General features: G+C 43.2%; 2 protein-coding genes across 2 annotated transcripts in view; one reads left to right on the top strand and one right to left on the bottom strand.

Moving 5' to 3' along the window:
• ABCC6 (ATP binding cassette subfamily C member 6) overlaps positions 1-9842 on the bottom strand; it is a 44225-nt gene extending 34383 nt beyond the window's left edge. The window contains exons 1-7 of the mRNA XM_070954858.1: positions 9786-9842; positions 8418-8594; positions 6617-6742; positions 5358-5495; positions 3838-3963; positions 1877-1938; positions 953-1084 (exon numbers count right to left, since the gene is read on the bottom strand). Of these exons, the coding sequence (XP_070810959.1) occupies positions 953-1084; positions 1877-1938; positions 3838-3963; positions 5358-5495; positions 6617-6742; positions 8418-8594; positions 9786-9842 (818 nt within the window). The remainder of the gene's footprint in view (positions 1-952; positions 1085-1876; positions 1939-3837; positions 3964-5357; positions 5496-6616; positions 6743-8417; positions 8595-9785) is intronic.
• Positions 9843-16134: 6292 nt separating this feature from the next.
• LOC139325084 (BOS complex subunit NOMO3-like) overlaps positions 16135-25729 on the top strand; it is a 42433-nt gene continuing 32838 nt past the window's right edge. Inside the window, exons 1-5 of the mRNA XM_070954810.1 lie at positions 16135-16354; positions 17456-17545; positions 18935-18980; positions 21109-21209; positions 24800-24906. Of these exons, the coding sequence (XP_070810911.1) occupies positions 16199-16354; positions 17456-17545; positions 18935-18980; positions 21109-21209; positions 24800-24906 (500 nt within the window). The 5' untranslated portion in view covers positions 16135-16198. The remainder of the gene's footprint in view (positions 16355-17455; positions 17546-18934; positions 18981-21108; positions 21210-24799; positions 24907-25729) is intronic.

Consider the following 25729-nt stretch of genomic DNA (forward strand, 5'->3'; position numbering starts at 1 on the left):
TTGCCAATTGTTAAGTCTCTCCACATTTCATTTCATTTCATTTATTTCATTTCATTTATTGGATTTGTATACCGCCCTATTCCCGAAGGACTCAGGGCAGTGAACAGCCACAGAATAAAACACATAAATACAAAATTTAAAAACAGAATAAAACCGAATTAAACAATTTGGCTGAGACAAATTTAAAACACCCAATAATTTTAAAAACAAATTAAAATTTACATTTTAAAGGGGAAAGATTTAGGCCAGGCCGGCTTGATGGAATAAAAAAGTCTTGAGAGCGTGACGAAAGGTGCACAGATCCGGGATCCTCCGTATCTCCGGGGGGAGCTCATTCCAGATAGTAGGTGCCCCCACAGAGAAGGCCCTCCCCCTGGGGGCCACCAGTCGACATTGTTTGGCCGATGGCACCCGGAGGGGCCCCTCTCTATGAGAGCGTACCGGCCGGTGGGAGGCTATTGGTGGTAGTAGGCAGTCCTGTAAATAAATAACCAGGTCCACATAAGAAAAATCCAATTAAAAGAGGAATAGGAAGAAACCTAGAGCCAAAAAGCTGCCCAGAATCACCTTATAGGAGAGAGGGGCAGCATAAAAATTTAATAAACAAACAAATAAATAAATAAAACTTTAAAAATCAGGGGGAAAACACCCCATGAATGTAGTATGAAAAACCACTGGATTCACTACTGTTCTTTTGCGAGGCAGGCTTTCTTATGTTTCATTATATTTTTCGTTGGGTTTCAAACTGCTGGTTGCCAAGAATCTGAATTTTATTGATGATGGAGATGATGCAATGGTTGTAAGTGCAAGGATCAGTCGTAAATCACTTGTTTCAGTGCCGTTGTAATTTCAAACGGTCGCTCTACAAATGGTTGTAAGGTGAGGATTACCTGCAGATTTCCTAAATAAATAGGGGAAGCAAGAAAAATGGACATAAACTTGAGGAACTTACTGTTCAGTTTTTGGACAATGCTTATCCCAAGCATCTTTGACCTTGTCCATGATTTCTTCAGAGGAGTTCTCTTTTGCTAGTGACCACAGGTCTTCTGGCTGTAATGGAGCCCAGTAGCCTTTCCAGATCAGCCTGTAGAAAATAAAAAAACAAATCACAAAACAGGAAAAAATGCAGGGGTGAAATGCTACCGGTTCGCTCCGGTTCGGGCAGCCAAAGACAGGAGTACATTCCAGACATATCTTTCTCAAGGCTGTCTCCCAGGGTTACCCACGGTGGCTGGAGGGGAGTGATCTCTATAAGCCTCGAAATTGCTCCGTTGGTGAATGTGATTGATGACCCACTCTGGGTGGAGGGGAGAAACAGGGTCATGATTGGGGCCGTAAATTATGTGGGGTCAGAGCTGGCTTCATTTGGGAACGTGCGGAGATGATGCTCCTAATAAATAACTGGATTTCTTTTGAAGCTTGGCTTGAGGCTCATGATTTAATTAGGGCATCCGCTGGAACCCCGACAATTGCAATGCTTTGGTTATCAAAAGTGCAAAATGCATTGAGTACTATGGAACATTTCTCTTGTTTACCTTCGGTCAAATGTTGAAATTATATCTGCACCGTGTTCTTGGGCTCTTTCGGCCATAAAAATAAAAAAAATAAAAATTGTAGTTTTTTTGGCTGCAGCTCCTTAATTTAAGGCCCAGATTTCTCTGCAAACTGCCTCTCTGCAGAGGCATAATATTAACTGTCAACTCCCCGTAATGATGTTGGGTTCCGAGAGCAGCTTTGATTAACAGCAGAAGGCAGCCTGGCTTTAACTTGGAGAGGGGAAAAGGCTCGGCAAAATATCTTGCTCAGTCGAACAGATGGATCAGACAGCCATCGCTTGTCGTTTAAAAGCCAGGGGCAATATTGTTTGAATTCTTACCGAGCAAACCACCAGAATGTGATTTTGGAAACAAAAGAGGCTCCGGATTCAGGACAAGGATTCTGCGAATGTTGAAAGAAAAGGACAATTGTCAAATCTGCATTCATCAGTGCAGAGAACAATGGCTGTAAACAGTGGCAGAAAGCAAATTCTTGGATATTTTAGGCAATCTCTTGAATTACCAAGAGATTCAATAGAAATTTCAATGGCTCTTCAAACCTATCTTCAAAATTCATCTTCAAAGCAGTCTATGATTTCCCTTCAGATTGGATTCAATCAATCAATCAATCAATCAATCAATCAATCAATCAATCAGAAGGCCTTGGAGGCCTTCTATCCCAAACCTCTGCTCAAGCAGGAGACCTTCTGCCAACCCAAGCCTGGCTGCTCTCTTTCCCCTCTTCTCCCGAGGGGAAAATTTTCAAACTGCTAAACAGCTGTTTTTCGCTGTTTTAGCGGCTTTAACGAGATCATGGGGCTAGCGCTCTGAAAGGAGCTGCTATTGACGACGCATTGCCACCGGAAGTCCTCCAAAAACCTCCAGTCTTGAAGTACCAACAACTTCTGGAGGCAAGCTGTTCCACTGGTTAATTGTCCTCACAGGTAGGAAGTTTCTCATTAATTCCAGGTTGCTTCTCTCCTTGATTAGTTTCCATCCATTGTTTCTTGCCTTGCCTTCTGGTGCTCTGGAGAATAGCTTGACCCCCTCTTCTTTGTGGCAGCCCCTCAAATACTGGAATATTGCTATTATGTCACCCCAGTCCTTCTTTTCACTAGACTAAAGGTAAAGGTAAAGGTTTCCCTTGCACATATGTGCTCGTCGTTCCCGACTCTAGGGGGCAGTGCTCATCTCCGTTTCAAAGCCGAAGAGCCAGCGCTGTCCGAAGACGTCTCCGTGGTCACGTGGCCGGCATGACTCAACGCCAAAGGTGCACGGAACGCTGTTTCCTTCCCACCAAAGGTGGTCTCTATTTTTCTACTTGCATTTTTAATGTGCTTTCGAACTGCTAGGTTGGCAGAAGCTGGGACAAGTAACGGGAACTCACCCCATTATGAGGCACTAGGGATTCAAACCGCTGAACTGCCGACCTTTCGATAGACAAGCTCAGCGTCTTAGCCACTGAGCTACCATGTCCCACTAGACTAGCCCAATTTCTGCAACTGTTCTTCGTATGTCTTAGCCTCCAGGCCTTTAATCTTCTTAGCTGTTATTCTCTGCATTTTTTTTCTAAAGTCCCAACATCTTTTTTGTAATGAGTTGATTCAACATAACTTTGAACAGACTTAATGCAATCTGAATAGTCAATGGACTGCTAGCTGGGTGCGTTTAAGATGAATCTTGCTTTGACTGGAATTTTCAAACCACCCCGAGCTCAGCATTTACTCCACAGTCATTTCTACACAATTTTGTTGTATAAGGAATGGATGTTAAGATGATGAGATTTGGAAATACTGAAAACAACAACAAATTCAAACTTTTAAAATCTATTGGGGGGGGAGGGAGAGGGGGGAGAGAGGGAGGGAAAGAGAAAGCTCGGAAAGAACTCATCAGTCCTTCTGTTATAAATGCTAAGGTCTAGAACAGTGATGGCGAACCCGCGCGGAAACATCTAGCACATGTGCGAGTGCTCCTATCGACACTGCGCTCCGGGAAAGCCAAACTTCCAGGTTCTCGCGCACATACGTACCTGACAATCCGTTGGCTGGTGCACATGTGTACACCAGTTTTCGGCACTGCCGCATGCGCGAAGGACAGCTGATTGTCACATGCGCATGTGGGCCAGAAACCCAGAAGACAAACAGGCAAGGCTGCGCGTGCCGAGCGACATGGCTTCGTGTGCCGCTTGGGGCACGCGTGCCCTAGGTTCGCCATCACGGGTCTAGAATCTTTCAAATGTACCAACGAGACTAAAATCTATTCCAAGCTCTATAAAGGAACAATTCAAAATTCATCTACTTACTGAGTCATTGCTAATTTTGGAAAAGAAAGGTGGGGGATCCGTAAAACAGCACAACACCAGTTCCGATAAAACCAGAGCAAAGTAAATGTATGAAGTCAGATGCTGAAAAGGCTGTTCGTGGAATCCCTGTGTTAAAAAAAAAAAGTTTAAATTGAAAGTCTGCCACCGTTCCTATTTTTGTAATGACCACCAATTGCATATATCTCTCTGTTAATAACCCTGTAGTCAATGGTGGGTTGCTCCCGGTTCGCACCGGTTCGCAAGAACCGGTAATAAAAATTTGTAGTAGTTTGGAGAACCGGTAATAACATTGGCTGGCCATGCCCCTGAACCAATCCCCGGCCCGGTCGCCACTCACTTACCCCGCCTACGTCATCAGAGGCTTTTTTTTTTTACTTTTAAAAGCATTTTTTCTACAACCTCTTCAGCTGAAAAAATGCTTTTAAAAGTAAAAAAAAAAGCCTCTGATGATCGCGTGGCTCAGCTGGGATCGTCAGAGGCTTCCAAAAGCATTTTTTTTCTGCAACCACTTCAGCCAAAGAGGTTGTAGGAAAAAAAATGCCTTTAAAAGCCTCTGGCGATCCCAGCTGAGTTGCCTGATCGTCAGAGGCTTTTAAAAGCATTTTTTTTCTGCAACCTCTTAAGGTTATACAAAAAATGGTTTTAAAAGTAAAAAAAAAAAAAATTGGCCACGCCTACCCAGTCATATTACCCCCCCCCACCAAGCTATGCCCACAAAATAAGCCACGCCCACAGAACCAGTAGTAAAAAATTTTAGAACCCACCCCTGCCTGTAGTGATCTATGGCCATGACTTTGGGTACACAGGAGGAAGAGCTGCAGACTAGTCAACGGTTAGATAAGAGGCAGCTGAGCCCTCAGAAGGAATGGGAAGTGGTAAACATCCCAAAAGAAACCCTCCCTAGTTTCTTGGACTGTAAAGGGGAGAGGGGAGAGACGTACAGGTAGTCCTCGATTTACAACAGTTCATTTTTAGTGACCATTCAAAGTTACGACGGCACTGAAAAATGTGACTTACGACCATTTTTCACACTTACGTCCGTTGCGGCATCTCCGTGGGCATGTGATTTACATTCGGATGCTTGACAACTGATTCATATTTATGACGGTTGCCGTGTCCCTGGGGTCACCTGATCCCCTTTTGTGACAATCAAAGTCAACGAGGAAACCAGATTGACTTATAGGAACAACCGTGCGACTGACTTAACAACTGCAATGATTCACTTAACAACTGTGCTTAGAAAGGTCATAAAATGGGGGCAAACCTCACTTAACAAATGTTCCACTTAACGACTTACATTTTGGGCTTGATTGCGGTCATAAGTCAAGGACCACCTGCACTTTCAAACTCATAAGATTTTGTTGCTATAAACTTAGGTATGGCTCATTTAACAACCACTTTGCTTAAGAATGGAAATCGTGGCCTCAATTCTGGTCGTAAGTCGAGGACCACCTGTGTTGTTATGCTTCTTTCTGGACTACCTCCCAAGGTAGACTTACGCCTTCCATCGCTTGGTGCAATTTGAAGCTGGAAGAGACACTAGAAGAGAGGAGAGACAGGAGCCAAAAGACCATCAAGACACCCGAAGATTGGACCCCTTTCATCCGTTCCATCTGGGTGAGAAAAACCACGAGGACCTAAAATGGAAGAGAAATACTAAATATAAAGCCTATGTGAAATACGATTGGATTCCAATCGGCTTTTGAGGAACCAGAGATCAACCATGGAGAATGCAGGGCTCCAGAATATTCCCCAACGAAGGTATTTCACATAAAGTCAAGCGGTTTCTCTTACAACAATTAATCAGTGGAACAATTTGCCTCCAGAACTTGTGAATGCATCAACACTGGAAGTTTTTAAGAAGAGGTAGGATAACCATTTGTCTGTAGTGGTGTAGGGTTTCCTGCCTAAGCAGGGGGTTGGACTAGAAGACCTCCAAGGTCCCTTCTAAATCTGTTATTCTATTCTATTCTATTCTATTCTATTCTATTCTATTCTATTCTATTCTATTCTATTCTATTCTATTCTATTATTTATTTTGTTTTATTTTATTTTATTTTATTTTATTTTATTTTATTTTATTTTATTCTATTCTACTCTACTCTACTCTACTCTACTCTACTCTACTCTACTCTACTCTACTCTACTCTATTATTCTATTCTATGAAACTTCAGATGGTTTTCTACCTTTTAAAGTTTTTTTTTTGCTCACTTATTATTTGTGGAGTGCCTCTCCTTGTTTACGCATAAATAAAGAGATATTCAATCACCTTTCTGGCTTGGATTCTTTTTTTTTAACTCCGGTTTTTTATTTGTTTATAATATAAAATACAAAAGCAAATAGGAAAAATAAAAGAGGGAAAGGGGAGAGGAGAAGGAAAGAAAAAAAGGAGGGGAAAAAAAGGTATTGACTTCTGACTTTGGTGCAGTAAAATAAAATAATAACACCAAGCCTCAACTTTTTACTTTTACAAAATAGTATAAACTAGCCATTTGTATAACAACAAATCTATCTAGTCAGTAAAATCCCAAATCAAAGTTTCATTTTTTTTCCACCTCAAGCACAAAGTCCAGAAACGGTTTCCAAGTAAAAACAGAAGTTCTTCTTTCTGGCTTGGATTCTAATTGGGCAAGGTGCACCGGGGTAATGGAAATTGCCGGCATTACAGTTAATAATATCAAGTTTCTCCTTCAGGTGATCATAAGTTCTAAAGCAAAGAAGCGTGTGGGACAAATAGAGACAAACAATTGTTCTCACCATGGTGACCAGTTGAATTGTAGGGCTAATGATGAGCCCGGGTGCTGGTGAAACCCCTCGATTAGCTTCCCAAAGGAGGTACGAGATGATGGAGAAACACAGCACTAACAAGACGAAGCCAAGAATCTAACAAAACGGAAAAGGGCACAGTCAGAAAAATTTGAGATCCAATTGTTTCCAACGTTGTTACATAGTTATCATTACAGAGAGTCCTTAACTTACAACCATTCGCTGGAAACTACAACGGCACTGGGGAAAGTGACTTACAACCAATCCTCAAACTTAACAACCATTGTAGCATCCCAATGACCATGTAATCAAAATTCACGTGTTTGGGAACCATCACGTCAGGGGTGAAATGCTACCGGTTTGCTCCGGTTCGGGTAAACCGGTAGTGATAAAAAACGACCGGTTCGGGCGAACCTGTAGTAAAAAAAAGCTACCGGTTCAGTTGAACCGGTAGTTAAAAAAAGCTACTGGTTCCTCTGAACCGGTATTTCTGACGATCAGCTGTGCTGTGCGGTTTAGCTTTGCTAGAAAGCAGGAAATCCTGCTTTCTAGCAAAGCTAAATCATGCGGCACAGCTGATCCCCCCCTCGCTGTTCTACTTACCTTCCCAAGCCTCCTTTTGGCCCATACCACGTATGCATGTGTGCTGTGTGTGTTTGGCATGCAGTGTGCGCATTTGGCACACATTGCACATGCGCGGCCAGCAAACCAGTAGCAAACCGGTTCATATTTCACCACTGCATCACGTATTTATAAACAGTTGTAGAGTCTCAGGAGTTATGCGATTGCCATTTGTGACTTTCCATCTTGCTTCCAACAAGCAAGTGAATCCAGATTCACTTAATTGCCACATGATTCACTTAGCAACGGCAGTGGTTCGCTCAACGACTGCGGCCAAGTGGTTGTGAAGTCTGACGTGAGTCACTGAGCAACTGCCTTGCTTAAGCAATGGAAATTCTGGTCCCAATTTGTAAGTCAAGGACTAGCTGTATTTTAAACTATACTTCTACCGCTTTATCATTCTTATTTGTGCTTGACCACTCTAGGTGGAAGGAGAACAGAATAAGGATAATAACCACAAATGGATTCATTGGATGTTTATCAGGGGTGCTATTCAGCAGGTTCTGACAGGTTCTGGAGAACCGGTAGCGGAAATTTTGAGTAGTTCGGAGAACCGGCAAATACCACCTCTGGCTGGCCCCAGAGGGGGTGGGAATGGAGATTTTGCAATATCCTTCCCCAGGAGGAGGGAGGGAATGGGGATCTTGCAATATCCTTCCCCTGGAGTGGGGTGGGAATGGAGATTTTGCAATATCCTTCCCCCAGAAGGAGGGAGGAAATGGGGATTTTGCAATATCCTTCTCCTGGAGTGGGGTGGGAATGGAGATTTTACAATATCATTCCCCCAGAAGTAGGGAGGGAATGGGGATTTTGCAATATCATTCCCCCAGGAGTAGGGAGGGAATGGGGATTTTGCAGTATCCTTCCCTAGCCACACCCACCAAGCCACGCCCACCAAGCCACGCCCACACAATTGGTAGTAAAAAAAATTGAATTCCACCACTGATGTTTAACCACAATTAGATTGAATTGGATGTTTTTACCGGTTTCACTGTTTATGTTTTTAAATGTTTTTTTTTAATTTTTTAATTGTAATATATTTTATGAACGGTAAGCCATCCAGACTCATTGACTGAAATGGGAACCCCTTGAAATGGAACAAACAAACAAAGAATCCGGCATTGTTTATTTTATGGATGGCTGGAATCCTTCTTCCGGATTTGAACCTTACCATTTTTGCTTTGAAGACAGCCGACATCCTGATATATCCCCTGTGGTTTTTCTGAAGGTAAAAATAATAGAAGGGGAAAGAAATCCATAGATAGATGCAAGGGATCCAAACTGCAACGGTGTTTTGGAAACAGGCTGCTAACCATGGGAGATCCATCCCCCGTGTCTGATTCCCGTTCTACGAAAACACAAGATCACAAACTGCAAAATCACAGCTGCTGAGCTCCAAACATGTACTCTGTATTTGTCTAGCTAGCTTCCACCCACAAAGGCTATTAATAAAGCAGTTCAACCAGTTCAACCAATTTCAAAACACCAACGGACTTAAAACCCAAAGAACAACATTTCTTAACAGAAAAGTTCAAAAGCAATGCGGGAAAATTACACTTTTTTTTTTTTCAGATAAGACCTATGGAGTACATTTAAATGGTCAAACATCCAGGCTCTTTTCTCCTAATTTTCTTGGTTAAGGAACTATTAGGTCCCCTTTTTATTACAACATTTGCAGTTTCCATCTGTTTCCTGTTTTTGTTCACCGCAGGAATCCTTCTGAGTTCTCTCTCTCTCTTGATAATGTCCTCCAACTCCTCCTCTTTCCCAGTTTTAGCCAGAAAGCATTTTTGAAGAACGTCCAGAAGTCCAAAGTTTCTTGATTTTTTATTATTTTCCCCCTCCTCTCTTGCATCCAGTCTCAAAGGCACAGTTTCACTGTTCCCCAGATCGGTTTTCCGTTCTGTTAAAGGTAAAGGTTCCCTTCGCACATATGTGCTCGTCGTTCCCAACTCTAGAGGGCGGTACACATCTCCATTTCAAAGCCGAAGAGCCAGCGCTGTCCGAAGACGTCTCCGTGGTCATGTGGCGGGCATGATTCAACGCCAAAGGCGCACGGAATGCTGTTACCTTCCCACCAAAGGTGGTCCCTATTTTTTCTACTTGCATTTTTTATGTGCTTTCGAACTGCTAGGTTGGCAGAAGCTGGGACAAGGAACGGGCGCTCACCCCATTACGCGGCACTAGGGATTCGAACCGCTGAACTGCCGACCTTTCGATCGACAAGCTCAGCATCTTAGCCACTGAGCCACCTTCTGTTCTGTTACTTACCTCCAAATCTGACTTGAGGAAGGAACTAGGAAATAAGAATTGAAAGAAGAAAAAATAAGCTTGAATAAAGAAAGAGAAACAGATGGACGGAGTCTCTTACCGGTGAGTGGGGATGCATAAATTTGTACGTGGAAAATGAACAGGGCACAATGCTCATTGCCCGTCGCTTGGGCCAGACTTATCCAGTGTCTACGCATGTTCAATTTACCCACAGTGAAACCCATATATATCAATCAACAGCCAGAAAGGAGAACTGCTTTCTGCTCACCCCCAATCCAGCTGTTGGGTTCTGCTGAGAACGACATAACTCATGCACCCAGGTCATCGTATCAGTGGATGAGGCTTCTGTCTTGTGCAGAACTGATTGCTGCCTCTTGTCATTCTGTGATATTTATCTTCTTTGGTTCCGTGTGGAGTTCTGCCCCTTCCAGGGGGTGGGGATTTAGAACATAGAATAACAGGGTTGGGAAAGGACCTTAGAGATCTTGTAGTCTAACCCCCCTACTTGAGCAGACGAACCCATTCCGTTCTGGACAAATGGTTGTCCAATCTCTTATTTAAAAAGACCTCTGGTGATGGGAGCATCCACAACTTCTGGAGGCAAGCTGTTCCACTGATTAATTGTTCTCGTTAGGATATTTCTCCTTAGTTCCAGGTTGGGTGTCTCTTTGATATGCTTCCATCCGTTACTTCTTGTCCTGCCCTCAGCTGCTTTGGAGAATAAGTCTACCCTATCTTCACTGTCTAATGCTTCCAGCAAATGCCATCTCTGGCTGGTCCCAGGAGTGGGGTGGGAACGATGGAGGGTAAAAGAAGAAGGGGACGGCAGAGAACGAGGTGGCTGGATGGAGTCACTGAAACAGTCATCGTGAGTTTAAATGGACTCCAGAGGATGGTAGAGGACAGGAAGGCCTGGGGGAACGTTGTCCATGGAGTCACGACGGGTCGGACACGACTTTGCGACTAACAACAACAATCTTCACTCTCATAGCCTCTCAAGCATCAGAAGACTGTTGTCATATCACCCCTCATCCTTTTCTACATTAGATTAAACATACTCAGTTCCCACAACCGTTCATCGTACGGTTTAGCCTCCGGGCCCCTAATCATCTTTTGTTGATCTTCTCCGCACCCTTTTTGGTGTCTCGACATCCAGAGTTCCTCCTCTACCACAGGTAAAAAAACAAATCCATAGATCAAATGTGGAGGAGAGAATGACTAGTTGCAGCTGGTCTACAAAACAGATGTTCATGCTAAATTCTCTATGGGCAGAGTTCTGTTAACGCTGTTTCTGAAGCCTATGGCAAGAATGTCAACTAGAACTTGAAAAATCCAGTTCACCTTGGAATAGATTATATTAGATTAGATTAGATTAGATTAGAACAGAACAGAACAGAACAGAACAGAACAGAACAGAACAGAACAGAACAGAATAGAATAGAATAACAGAGTTGGAAGGGACCTTGGAGGTCTTCTAGTCTAACCCCCTGCTTAGGCAGGAAACCTACACCACTTCAGACAAATGGTCATCCAACATCTTCTTAAAAACTTCCAGTGTTGGAGCATTCACAACTTCTGGAGGCAAGTTGTTCCACTGATTAATTGTTCTCACTGTCAGGAAATTTCTCCTTACTTCTAAATTGCTTCTCACCTTGATTAGTTTCCACCCGTTGCTTCTTGTCCTGCCTTCAGGTGCTTTGGAGAATAGCTTGACTTAGTGGTGAAATCCACATTTTATTACTACTGGTTCTCTGGGCGTGGTGTGGCTTGGTGGGCATGGCAGGAGAAGGATACTGCAAAATCTCCATTCCCACCCCACTCCTGAGAGAAGGATATTGCAAAATCTCCATTCCCACCCCACTCCTGAGGGAAGGATATTGCAAAATCTCCATTCCCACCCCACTCTAGGGCCAGCCAGAGGTGGTATTTGCCAGTTCTCCGAACTACTCAAAATTTCCGCTACCGGTTCCCTGAACTGCTCAAAATTTCCACTACTGGTTCTCCAGAACCTGTCAGAACCTGCTGGATTTCATCCCTGGCTTGACTCCCTCTTGTTTGGGCCAACCCCTGAGATATTGGAAGACTGCTATCATGTCTCCCCTAGTCCTTCTTTTCATCAAACTAGACATACCCAGTTCCTGCAACCGTTCTTCATATGTTTTAGCCTCCAGTCCCCTAATCATCTTCTCTGCACCTTAGACGGATTCCCTCACTGTAAGAAGGCCTGATTTCTCTAATCATGTTTTGTTAAATAAACCACAATGGTTCAGTTCTAAATCTTGGTTTACAATATACAGGGAATGGGGTGGTGGTGGTATTATTGAAAACCAGAAACGCAAATTAAATAAACCACACTGAAGGGCATTCGTGGGGATGGGCTGTTTTAAACAAAGAGTGCTTCGGGAATTTAGTAGTAAAGTCCACTGAAGGTTAGAGATGCCTGACTTGGTGTAAACTAATCAATAAACCAGACTGGTAAATGATTCTCTTAAATTGAAAAGCAGTCTAGGATCGATGCCAGGGCTTAGATACCTGCTTTAGTTGATAAATCAACCATGTGTGCTGAGAATGTAAATCCTGCTAGAGTCAGCATCTGGCTGAGACATTGGAAGGTCTGAAAAAGGACAAGGAGGTTCCCCATTTTTCTTTCTGTTGAACTGAACATCGATAAGAAATCGTGGTTCTACCAAAACTATGGCAGGAAAACCCAGATTCAAATAAGTTTGTGCTAGTAAATCTCTCTCAGTCATGTGTGTGGCTATTAAGAACCAGTTTGGTCTCGTGGTGAAGGCACTAAACTAGACTAGAAACCAGGAGATGGTGAGTTCTAGTCCCATCTAAGGCATGAAAGCCAGCTGGGTGACCTTGGGCCAATCACCAGGAGATGGTGAGTTCTAGTCCCGTCTAAGGCATGAAAGCCAGCTGGGTGATCTTGGGCCAATCACCAGGAGATGGTGAGTTCTAGTCCCATCTAAGGCATGAAAGCCAGCTGGGTGACCTTGGGCCAATCACCAGGAGATGGTGAGTTCTAGTCCCGTCTAAGGCATGAAAGCCAGCTGGGTGATCTTGGGCCAATCACCAGGAGATGGTGAGTTCTAGTCCCGTCTAAGGCATGAAAGCCAGCTGGGTGATCTTGGGCCAATCACCAGGAGATGGTGAGTTCTAGTCCCGTCTAAGGCATGAAAGCCAGCTGGGTGATCTTGGGCCAATCACCAGGAGATGGTGAGTTCTAGTCCCGTCTAAGGCATGAAAGCCAGCTGGGTGATCTTGGGCCAATCACCAGGAGATGGTGAGTTCTAGTCCCGTCTAAGGCATGAAAGCCAGCTGGGTGATCTTGGGCCAATCACCAGGAGATGGTGAGTTCTAGTCCCGTCTAAGGCATGAAAGCCAGCTGGGTGATCTTGGGCCAATCACCAGGAGATGGTGAGTTCTAGTCCCGTCTAAGGCATGAAAGCCAGCTGGGTGATCTTGGGCCAATCACCAGGAGATGGTGAGTTCTAGTCCCGTCTAAGGCATGAAAGCCAGCTGGGTGATCTTGGGCCAATCACCAGGAGATGGTGAGTTCTAGTCCCGTCTAAGGCATGAAAGCCAGCTGGGTGATCTTGGGCCAATCACCAGGAGATGGTGAGTTCTAGTCCCGTCTAAGGCATGAAAGCCAGCTGGGTGACCTTGGGCCAATCACCAGGAGATGGTGAGTTCTTTATAGAAATAATAAACATGCATAGGTTTTTTTTGTGTGTGTGTGGTCAATTGTGTTGTGAATTTCACCCAGTAAAGGGCTGTGGATGGTCAAATAACACAACCGTGTAGATGTCATGACAAATATGGGTCACAGGATATATTTGTCATAGATGCAAGGCAGTGGTGAAATCCAATTTTTTTTTACTACTGGTTCTGTGGGCGTGACTTGGTGGGCGTGGCAGGGGAAGGATGCTGCAAAATCTCCATTCCCTTCCCACTCCAGGGGAAGGATACTGCAAAATCCCCATTCCCTCCCCACTCCAGGGGAAGGATACTGCAAAATCTCCATTCTCTCCCCACTCTGGAGCCAGCCAGAGGTGGTATTTGCCAGTTTGCCACACTACTTAAAATTTCCACTACCAGTTCTCCAGAACCTGTCAGAACCTGCTGGTTTTAGTACAGTGGACTAAAGCACTGTTATTAACAGATTAACATCTGCTGCTTGCAATTACTGCAATTACTGCAAGTTCAATTCTCACCAGGCTCAAGGTTGACTCAGCCTTCCATCCTTTCAAAGGTAGGTGAAATGAGGACCCAGTTTGTGGGGGCAATAAACTGACTTTGTATAAATATACAAAAGTATGAAGGCTATTGCTTAACGCATTGTAAGCAGCCCTGAGTCTCCGGAGAAGGGCGGCATATAAATTAAAAAAAGCAAGCAAGCAAAGCAAGCAAGCACCCCTGATGCAAGGACTTCAGAACCACAATGCAACCTTTGTGGTGTTGACATCATGAAGCTTCACATCATCCTAGGGATCAGTTTGTTGCAATGCCAACACAACTCATTGGATTACAACATCCCCGTTGTGAACACAACCTACTTGATTATAGTTTACCACACTCTGTAAATTGACAAAATGGGCTGCTTGTATGAACCCAGCCTACTTGCACAGTGCAGTCTTTTTAGCAACCCCGCGTTCAGAAATCCTTCCGCATTTGATGTGTATTTCCCCACAAACACTGTGTCATTATTATCTGCTCCTGCACATCCAGCTATTGATCGGCCCTGCCCATCGATTCTCTTCAGGAACAGCTAGATGGAAGTGAGCCATGTTCAACTGATAACCTAGCTCAGGTGTCAGCAATCTGCAGCTCCGGAGCCGCATGTGGCTCTTTGGGCCCTCTGCTGTGGCTCCCTGTCGGGTGATCCCACCACTGGCTGGCCCCGCCCCTCGCCCTCTCCTCCCAGTCACTCCTCGCCTGGCCTGAGAAGGTAAGGGCGATGGCGGGTGATGAAGCGGCCGGGGCAGAGACAGAGAGATACAGAGAGAGGGGGAGAGAGAGAGACATAGAGAGATACAGAGAGAAAGGTCGGGAGAGCGGGAAGAGGGAGGGAGAGATGTTAAAAGGGTTTTGTGATTCCCAGTGATTTTTAACAACTGGTTCTCTGCCCTAATGACCGGCTGGGTAGGTGTGGCTGGGGGGGGGTCATGTGACTGGTGGGAGTGAGTGACATCGAGTTGGCCGTGCCCACCCAAGTTTTGTGGCTCCCGGTGTTTTCTTTTCTGTGGGAAATGGGTCCAAATGGCTCTTCGAGTGTTTAAGGTTGCCGATCCCTGAACCTAGCTGAATGCTCTGCAATTTCATTCATCGGCAGTTATTTCAACAGTAAGCCACGATTAAGGAAACAATGATATTATGCGGAGGGGAGCAATTGCACCCTATTCAGTATAAATTTGAACGGCGCAAACTCAAGACAGGATGTGAGCAAAGCAGCAAAACTGCGGGTCCTCCTTTTGCTTGTTTAACTTTTTCATGCCTCACGTACGTTTGTTTTTAACTCTAATTTATTTAGAGTTCGTTACATTTAACTCAGAAATTAAAAAACAATGAAAAGCATCAATTTAATTTATGCTTTTTATTCTTTTTATTGTATGCAACGAAATTTCATTTTTATGCATGCCGATTGGTGTACATTCAAAGTGACAATAAAGATATTCTAAATCGGTAAAGCGCCCAGAGTCGCTTAGATGTGATGAGAGGTGTAGAAATATAATAAACAATCAGATAAACAAACAAATAAATTGCAAAAGCCCAACACTTTGAAGAAAAATAAATAAATAGATAAACAAATACATAAATTGCAAAAGCCCAACTCTTTGTAGAAATATAATAAATAGATAAATAAATACATAGATTGAAAAAGCCCAATGCTTTGTAGAAATATAATAAATAAATAGATAAACAAATAAATAAATTGCAAAAGTCCAATGTTTTGTAGAAATATAATAAATAAATAGATAAACAAATACATAAATTGCAAAAGTCCAATGCTTTGTAGAAATATAATAAATAGATAAACAAATACATAAATTGCAAAAGCCCAACTCTTTGTAGAAATATAATAAATAGATAAATAAATACATAAATTGAAAAAGCCCAATGCTTTGTAGAAATATAATAAATAGATAAACAAATACATAAATTGCAAAAGTCCAATGCTTTGTAGAAATATAATAAATAAATAGATAAACAAATACATAAATTGCAAAAGTCCAATGCTTTGTAGAAATATAATAAATAAACAAATACATAAATTGCAAAAGCCCAACTCTTTGTAGAAATATAATAAACAAATAGATAAACAAATACATAAATTGCAAAAGCCCAATGCTTTGTAGAAATATAATAAAGAAATACATAAATTGCAAAAGCCCAACGCTTTACCCTCTGTAAATGTTTCTTTCTTTCTTTTTTTAAAGTTTCCTTCTCTTGAAGCCTCCGAAGCAACCGAGACGAAAAGCGCCTCCCGCCTAGCACGGCCCTAAAAAGTAAACCTCCTGCTTTCCTGGTCGGCGCGCTCACTTCCGTCTCGCCGCTCTGTCCCCCTCTGCTTAGGAACCATCGAGCGCAGGCGGGCGCATGCGCCTCGCCTCTTCCTGAGTCAGCGCTGGCCGGCCCTTCCGCGGCTGCTCCGCGTGTTACGACGGGGGCTCGGCGATGCTGCGGCGGCGGTGGTCGTCGCCGGCGTGGGGTTGCTGGTGGTGGGCGCTGTGCGGAGCCCTCTGGGCCGGGGCCGGGGGCTCCGAGGACATCGTGGTGGGCTGCGGGGGCTTCGTCAGGTCCGACGTCGAGATCAATTACTCCCTGATCGAGGTGAGCGCCCGCCCTGCTAGGTAGGACAGTGGGGGGGGTCTTGGACGGAGGGAGCAAAGGAAAGATGAAGGGTATTTTTTAAAAAAAAAATGTTAAAAATTAATATTAAAAGTTAAATTAGAAGTAATATAAGTACTTACATTTATATTATATATATATATATATATATATATATATATATATATATATATATAAAAGTAATATAAATTAGTTTTTATGTAAGTGTATGCAAGACTAATATAAATAATATATAATAATTATATATATATATATATATATGAGAAAACAAATATATATAATATATATATATATAAAAAGTGTTTTTCTATCGAGACACCTTGAAACATATACATATACATATATATACATATATATATATATGTTTTCTCAGGTTTTCGCGGGTGTTTGTATGTAGGTCTTTGGTTATTCGGGTCTTCTCCCACGTAAAATTGGAAGTGTCTTGGCGACGTTTCGACGAAGTCTCATTCGTCATCTTCAGGCTGGTGTTCTCGGCTTCGTGCTCCTGGAAGCACGAAGCCGAGAACACCAGCCTGAAGATGACGAATGAGACTTCGTCGAAACGTCGCCAAGACACTTCCAATTTTACGTGGGAGAAGACCCGAATAACCAAAGACCTACATATATATATATATATATATATATGTATATATATATATAATATATATACTTATGTAAAATATATATACATATATATATATATAAATATATATATAAAAATATAAAAGTAATATAACTTTTTATAATGTAAGTGTATGCAAGACTAATACAAATAATATATAATAGTAAATTATATTATATATATATATATATATATATATATATATATATATATATATATATATATATATATATATATATATATAGTGTAAGTATTTTTCTATCGAGACACCTCGATTATGCTATGCTATGCTATGCTATGCTACGTTACTCTTAGAAGATTACTATAGCCTGGCAAGGTATTGTAAGTTGGCCTGGCCAAGAGTTGTTTTCCATTGCAAGCAGGACTTAAGTATCATAAATCAACAACTTTTCCAGAATAATTAACGTTTTTTCCCCTCCCTCTCGATGTTTCTTCTGCAGATTAAATTGTACACCAAGCACGGCACTCTGAAGTACCAGACGGACTGCGCTCCAAATAATGGTTACTTTATGATTCCTCTGTATGATAAGGTGAGAGGCTATCTAATCATTTAAATTGGGTGGTGTGATGTTTCATGACTGTCTTTAAAGAAAATCCTACTGGTTTCTTCCATTTTAACATTTTGCCACTCTGCTGGCTGTGGATGAGGGATGAGTCCCTGGGAGTGGTGAAAATCCACCGTGAAAGCTAGATTTATTTATTTTTTAAGCAAAGGTTTCTAAAGGCAAATTATAAGATTTCAAAACGGGTTGAAATATAGAGTTTATGATTGTAGGTAGATCAGTGACCAAGCAGGGATTCCGCTGGGAGTTTTCTTTGCCCCCGTCCAACATCTTAACCAACAATATTGCCTGTCAGTATTTATTCAAATTCAATTCAGATTCAAACCTTTATTGTCAGTGCACAATATGTGTACAATGAGTTTGGTTGAGCTCCCTCAGTGCACCCCCCTCCCCAACACAACACAACTCACAGTGAAGACAGAAAATCCCTAACCCAATAAATCATATTAACAAAAAACCCAGTCCTATTGCACCAGCGTGAACATGTTACATGTTGCGCCGGCCCTGCAGTCCATCATACAACGCAGTTGCTTGTACCCTTACGATTTATATTGATACTGTTTGCTGATTACTTATTTGTACCCTATGACTATCATTAAGTGTTGTACCTTATGATTCTTGATGAACGTGTCTTTTATGTACACTGAGAGCGTATGCACTGAAGACAAATTCCTTGTGTGTCCAATCACACTTGGCCAATGAAGAATTCTATTCTATTCTATTCTATTCTATTCTATTCTATTCTATTCTATTCTATTCTATTCTATTCTATTCTATTCTATTCTACCCTACCCTACCCTACCCTACCCTACCCTACCCTACCCTACCCTACCCTACCCTACCTCCTATTCTATTCTATTCTATTCTATTCTATTCTATTCTATTCTATTCTATTCTATTCTATTCTATTCTATTCTATTCTATTCTATTCTATTCTATTCTATTCTACTCTACTCTACTCTACTCTACTCTACTCTACTCTACTCATGATGTTATTTCGCGTTCAGGAAGTCTGACAGCCCATGGATAAAAACTGTCCTTCAGCTTGTTTGTGCCGTGGGCTATGCTTCTATATCTCCTTCCGGATGGTAGGAAGGTAAAGAAGTGATGACCAGGGTGAGAGTCGTCCCTGAGGATTTTCCTTACTCTCCTAAGGCAGCAAGCCCTAGCCATCTCATCTAGTGGTATCGGGGGACGGCCCACAATGTTTTATGCTGTGCTCACCACCCTCGGTAATATTTTTCTATCCGCGACTGTCAAACCGGCATGCCCTACCGTGATGCAATTCATGATAAAGGATTGAACCGCAGAACCGTATAACTACATTTTTTTCTCTGTTTTTCTTTTTTCTTTTAGGGGGATTTTGTCCTTAAAATTGAGCCTCCCCTAGGGTGGAGCTTTGGTAAGTTGCTATTTTTATAGAAAACGGTCCAGTCGATTCGAAGCTTATCGCAGTTGTGTTATTTGTTTATAAACTATGTTATAATAAGCATAGATGTTTGTTAGTTGCTGTTTACCGAAGCCCATCCCAAGATGCCCAATATCTGAAGTCTAAACCATTTTAGAATCTTTTATTTCATTTTACAAGGGCTGTGATTGTGTATTCACACTTCATTGAAAGTGATCCAGTTGTGGTTTTTCCTTCCGTGTTACCATTTCTGAATCTTTGCGTAGCTCAGGGTTAAACTCTGGAATTCTTGGTGTTTTGTTTGCAGATGTTTCATTTATGGATGAATAGATATTTATAGACGTTTCATTTATTGACCTTTGCTTGCAGATAGTTCATGCATATAAACAGGGAGCAAACTTCATCCTCCCACACACTGACGATGTTACCTAGTTGGGTAATGAAATGTTTGCAAGCAAAGAGCCAAGCTCAGAGCACCAAGGATCCCACAGTCCTCCTCCCCCCGCCCCCTCCTTTTCCTCCTCCTACGTACAAATCCCACTCCCTTGTAGCACTGATGATGTTACTTAGTTGGGTAATGAAACGTCTGCAAGCAAACAGCCAAGTTCAGAGAGAGTTGTGGTCCGCCAGCAGCCCGCGGAGCTGGCAGCGGAGTCAGACAGTGAGGAGGCTGGGGAGGAACATGGGCCAGTCCTGGAGTCTGGGGAAGGCCTGGACGAGGGCTCTGCGTCGGAGGCAGAGATGGGGCCAGGGCCATCTGGGAGTGATGTGTGGACTCTAGAGCCCCCAGAATCGGACAGCAGAGAGGCCGAGGAACAAGAGGAGCCTGTTCCTAGTGCATGCATGCGCAGAGCTGCCAGAAGGCAAGAGCAGCTAAAGCAAAAGGGACGACTCTGGAGTAAGGCCAGGAGATGATTGGCCCCTCCCATAAGGCTTAAAAAAGAAACAGAGGCACTTGGGCCTTTTGCAGGAAAGCAACGTTGCTAACTCTGTTTCCAGTCAGCATCTTTTGTTTGTTTCTGAACTTCATGGGGCTTTGCCAAGTAAGGCCTTTGGCAGGGTGTCAAAGGAGATAAAGGTTGGTGACTATCCTGAAGGACTTCTTCCAAAGGACTTGTTTTGAAACTAATTGGGACTCAGCTGGGAATGAAAGTAATTCTCAGCTGTTACAATAAATAGGTTTGTTTGGGACTAATTGTGTCTTGTAATCACTCAGTAAGCCTAGGTCACAACAGAGAGCGCCAAGGCCTGAACCGATTAGAAGTATTTATGCTCAGAACCTAAATCTGCTTTCTATGCTCATTTGCTTCCAAGAGGGAATTCTAATGCCTTCTTATCAGTTGACAAGCTATCATGAATCTAGTGAGAGTTACTTTAAGTAGACATGGATTGGATTGCGCTCTAGGTCAGCGGTTCCCAATCTTTGCGGCTTGGAGTCTTTGGGGTGGAGAGGGGAACCGGGCCACGTGGACGGCGGCCTGGCAGGCACATGTGCGCATGCATCTCAAGTATGCACGCATATGCACACGCTGCTAGACTTGTGCAAGTTGGCATGCACCTGTACACACGCGTGCCGGGCCCACTGCTCGTGCAAATCGAACTCATGTGCGTACACACCGGCCCGCCACTCACGGAGCCTGGTTCCAAACAGGCCATGGCCTGGGGGTTGGGGGACTCCTGCTGTAGGTGGCTGTAAGAATTGGGTTTGGCGAAAACAAGAGTTCAGACCTGAACTCTTTAATTCGATTGTTTGTAAAAAAACCCAAAATGGCTAGTCTTAAGATACAGGTTTCCCTCGCACATCTGTGCTAGACGTTCCCGACTCTAGGGAGCGGTGCTCATCTCTGTTTCAAAGCCGAAGAGCCAGCGCTGTCTGAAGACGTCTCCGTGGTCATGTGGCCGGCATGTCTCAATGGCAAAGGCGCACAGAACGCTCTTACCTTCCCACCAAAGGTGGTCCCTATTTTTTCTACTTGCATTTTTTACGTGCTTTCGAACTGCTAGGTTGGCAGAAGCTGGGACAAGTCACGGGAGCTCTCACCCCGTTACGCGGCGCTAGGGATTCGGCTAGTCTTTAGCAGGAAAGAATCACACGTTTGAGGGTTTTGATCTTCCTTTCCAGAGCCAACGAGCGTGGACATCCATGTTGACGGGGTCAACGACATTTGCACCAAAGGAGGCGATATCAATTTTGTTTTCACCGGCTTCTCAGTAAATGGGAAGGTAAGGGCTTCCTTTTTAAAAAAATTTTATCTTTTGACCGTCGCCTGTGTTTACGTTGCCAATTGTTGGAAGAAATATCCATCTGGGTTCAGTTCCAAGTGGAGGGAAAGACCCAGGAAACATGGAGGCTGATTGGAAAGATGGTTTATTGATGGATAGGACCACATGGGTTTGAAGTCCTGGGCAGCGGACCTCTTGGAGTTGGGAGAGAGAGAGAGGTATTTATACCCTCTCTTGGGCCTTGCCCTTGAGCTTCGTTTCTCTGCAAGAAATGTATTCTATTGGTTGTCAGCAGGGTGGATTTGATTTAAATCGAGTTGATTTAAATCACAATTTAAATCATGATTTAAATCACTAGTAAAAAGGCTTGATTTAAATCAACTCGATTTAAATCATAATTTTTAAAGAGCAACTGTCATCTCTGCTACTCCTTTGACCCGCTGTTGACTCACCGATAGTCCCAGTGTTGCAGAATATACAGCCTCCTGCTACATAACTAAGCTCGATATCATGCTGAATAAACTAAATTGTTTATGTATCTTAAATAGAAAACTATCTTACCATAGATTTTTACCCCAAAAGTTTTTTATTAAAATAAATCCGATTTAAATCAAAAAAATCCGATTTAAATTAAAAAAATCTGATTTTTTTGATTTTTTTTTAAAATCATTGATTTTTATCCACCCTGGTTGTCAGACTCCCATGGGGTTATGCAGGGGTCATAACTAACTTTTTAGGTTGTCTGAATTAACTTTGATTGAAGCCTGGTGTCAGCCTCAGACCTGTGACAGTACTTGGGGCTGCCACTTGTGATGGAATCGCCATTCCGCTGCTGCACACTTTCGCTGACAACCCTTCCTATGTGCCTGCTGTCCTGGGATGTCAGCCCCGAGGCACGCCTCTCACTTCGATTTCCCAGCCGCATGCTAGATGACGTCAGGGTCATGCACTGAAGCAGTCTATCAACCTTTATCACTTAAAGAGCGGCCGCGTGGGTGGTTATGGGAGCGACGTGGAGTTCCCATGTAACACCTCTCCTGCGCGAGCTGCACTGGCTCCCGGTGGTCTTCCGAGTGCGCTTCAAGGTTCTCGTTACCACCTTTAAAGCGCTCCATGGCTTAGGACCTGGTTATCTACGGGACCGCCTGCTACCACTAATAGCCTCCCACCAGCCAATACGCTCCCATAGAGAGGGGCTCCTCCGGGTGCCGTCGGCCAAACAATGTCAGCTGGCGGCCCCTAGGGGGAGAGCCTTCTCTGTGGGGGCACCTACGATCTGGAACGAGCTCCCCCCGGAGATACGGAGGATCCCGGATCTGCGCACCTTCCGTCGTGCGCTTAAGACTTTTTTATTTCATCAAGCTGGCCTGGCCTAAATCTTCTCCCCCTTTTAAATGTAAATTTTAATTTGTTTTAAATTATGGGGTATTTTAAATTCAGCCAAATTATTTAATTCGTTTTTAATTTATTTTAAATTTTTGTATTTATGTGTTTTATCTTGTGGGCTGTTCACCGCCCTGAGTCCTTCGGGAGAAGGGCGGTCTAGAAATTTAATAAAATAAAATAAATAATAAAATAAGGAAAGACGGAGCAGCGCGGAACAACTGAAGCGGCCTGTGATGGATTGGGGAGGGAAAGGGAGGATACGGCTTAATGGGATAATTGAGTGATTGCACTGGGGTGGAACTGTATGCTGCTTAAAAAAGGTGATGGGGAGCACCGAGCCTCCGCTCCAACAAAGATTCCTTTCTGTAACACTTTAAGGTGGTCAGTTAGTACCGATAGCAGGATAAACAAACTTGGTTACTGCTTTTGCGTGCTGAGGTTTATTTTTCCAGTCTTTACGGAGCCTGACACCTGGGCTCTCTGAGATGATGTATTGAGGAGGCTTGTGTCCTGAAAAGGTGTTGGAGGACCATTCCTGTTGTGTCTTAATGGCTTTCCTGGTTTGGATCTTGTGTGAGGGCTGATCCTACAATTCTACCTAATTCTGCCTTCCTTCAAAATATCCCGCCTTGAAGGGATTACCAAATCTTGTTAAGAGTTTGCAGCAATCCAACCAGCCCACGAGTAAATAATTCAGCAGGATTCATGTATAAAAGAAACTTCTTTATATACAGTAATATAAAGCATGATGCATGTATACAATACCCATACGGCAGAAGCCAGAACCAGAACTCAGAATCCAGAAGTACAGAATCAATATCCTCAGGGTTCCGATGGCGAGCCAATGTCACCTTGCTGTGCCCAGGGGTAGGGCGTTCTCTGTGGGTGCTCCCACCCTCTGGAATGAATTACCTACCGAGCTCCGGACGGCTCCTGATCTCCGCTTCTTCCATCGGGACTTGAAGACTTGGCTTTTCAAACAAATAGGCTGAGACTGATTCCGGGCTTCATTATTTACTACTAATTAATTATTTGGATTAAATTATGATTTTATTGTACTTGTTTCTTAACTTGTGTTCGCCGCCTTGAGTCCTTCGGGAGAATGACAGCATATAAATACATGTAATAAATAAATAAATAAATAAATAAATATAATCACAGAAGCTATATAATACAGAGGCTATATTGCAAGGACAAAGCAACAATTATATACAAATCGGTCAAGCTAAGCCACGCTCAGGCTCCGAGCCGTCTGGGTCACCAAACAGTCCCCATTGGCTGACCTGTTACCATGTCTATTCCAATTCATGAACTCTCATACACTGACACATCTGCATTTCTAAAAGCTGGCCTCAGGTTAGTACCTGCTTGGGGGGCAGGGAACCGTGGCTCTTGAGTTTCCATTTCCTTTAAGATTTCTATTTCTCTTTTTAGGGGAAATATAATATTCTGCCTTTTTAAATATTTCTCAAAATATTTCATTCTTCTAGGAGAGGGGTGGGTGCTAATTTGCTACACTGTACAGCCCTGTTTGGTTCTTAAGACCGGTTTGTAACTTGTGCTTGAAGATTATCATTAAGGCTTGTAGGAAGTTAGCACCCACCCCGCTCCTAGAAGAATGAAATATTCTGGGAAATATCAAAAGGGCAGAATATTTCCCCTAAAAGGGAGGCAGAAACTCCGCCCCCCCTCCCCACCTTTGTCAATGGGCCATTAAGGCCTGGGCCAGTCTATTCTACATAACAAAGATTTACCTCCTTTAGGCAGAGCCATAGGAGGAATTGCCCAAAGCCCCTTTCATTACATCATCACCCAGCAAGAGTCAACCAAGCCTGGGACTCAGGATAGCCTAAAGAGTTGCCCCTGCATGGCCCCATGGGAGTCTGACATCCAATCGAAACACGAGCTCAAATTCAAAAGCCCAGAGAGGGTATAAAACCTAGGCACTCTCAGCATCTCTTCCCTTTTCCCCCTAGGACCTCAAAAACCACGTGGTCCTGTCCACCATTAAAAATCATGTTTCCAGTGTCTTTCTTCCCCACTTGGAACTGAACCCAGATGGACGTTTCTTTCAACAGGCTCAATAAGTTTTTGTGGTGTCTTCCTCTTGAGTGATACGTATTTTGTTTTTTAAATTTAAACGTGGTTGAACTTACTGCCTTTTTTCTTGAAAGCTGAAAGGTGGTTGATTTCCTTCCTTGCAGGTTCTTAGCAAAGGTGAGTCTCTGGGTCCCGCTGGCGTCCTTGTTGTGCTCAGAAGTCCCAGCACAGGAGTTACCTTACAGACCACAACCACTCAACCCGGAGGGAAGTGAGTGTGAATTTTATTGGCGATCTCAGAACTATTTGCAGTAAACCCCATTTATCAAGAATTGAACAGAAATGAACAGATTAACGCTGGCAATTAAGGAGAAAGAACAAACTGAATATTACCATATTTTTCAGAGTATAAAATGCACCTATCTTTTTTGGGGAGGAAAACAAGAAAGAAAAATCTGCCTCTGCCTCTCAGCAATTTGCCTCCTTGCAGCAAACAGCCTGTTTCAGTTTCATTTTCAGCACAACCTGATTAGCACAAGAAAAAAAAATCTGTCTCTGTCTCCCAGCAATTTGCCTCCTTGCAGCAAACAGTGGAGGCCGAAAATGGCAATGGCAGTCCCTGCAGCCTGAAACAGCTGATGGTCGGGAGGCCGATCCAACTGACAATCAGCTTGTGCTAATCAGGCTGTGCTGAAACGGGCTGTTTGCTGCAAGGAGGCAAATTGCTGGGAGGCAGATGCCAAAGGGTAGGGGCCGGTGGGTGGGCGGGGCTACATTCAGTGTATAAGATGCACCCAAAATTCATCAGTGGAACAACTTGCCTGCAGAAGTTGTGAATGGTCCAACACTGGAAGTTTTTAAAAAGAGGATGGATAACCATTTGTCTGAAGTGGTGTAGGGTTTCCTGCCTAAGCAGGGGGTTAGACTTGAAGACCTCCAAGGTCCCTTCCAACTCTGTTATTCTATATTATATGATATGGGAATTACTTTTATCAATGGTTAGAGAATAAAAATGGAAGTTGGAAATAAAGAAGGAAATTAAAGAAGAGTAGAAAATATGTTAACATAGAGACGCAAACAATATAATTGTTAGT

The sequence above is a fragment of the Pituophis catenifer genome, unplaced genomic scaffold (genome assembly GCF_029215685.1).
Source record: "Pituophis catenifer annectens isolate HBS135680 unplaced genomic scaffold, rPitCat1.0.hap2 SCAF_16, whole genome shotgun sequence".
NCBI classification, from domain to species: domain Eukaryota; kingdom Metazoa; phylum Chordata; class Lepidosauria; order Squamata; family Colubridae; genus Pituophis; species Pituophis catenifer.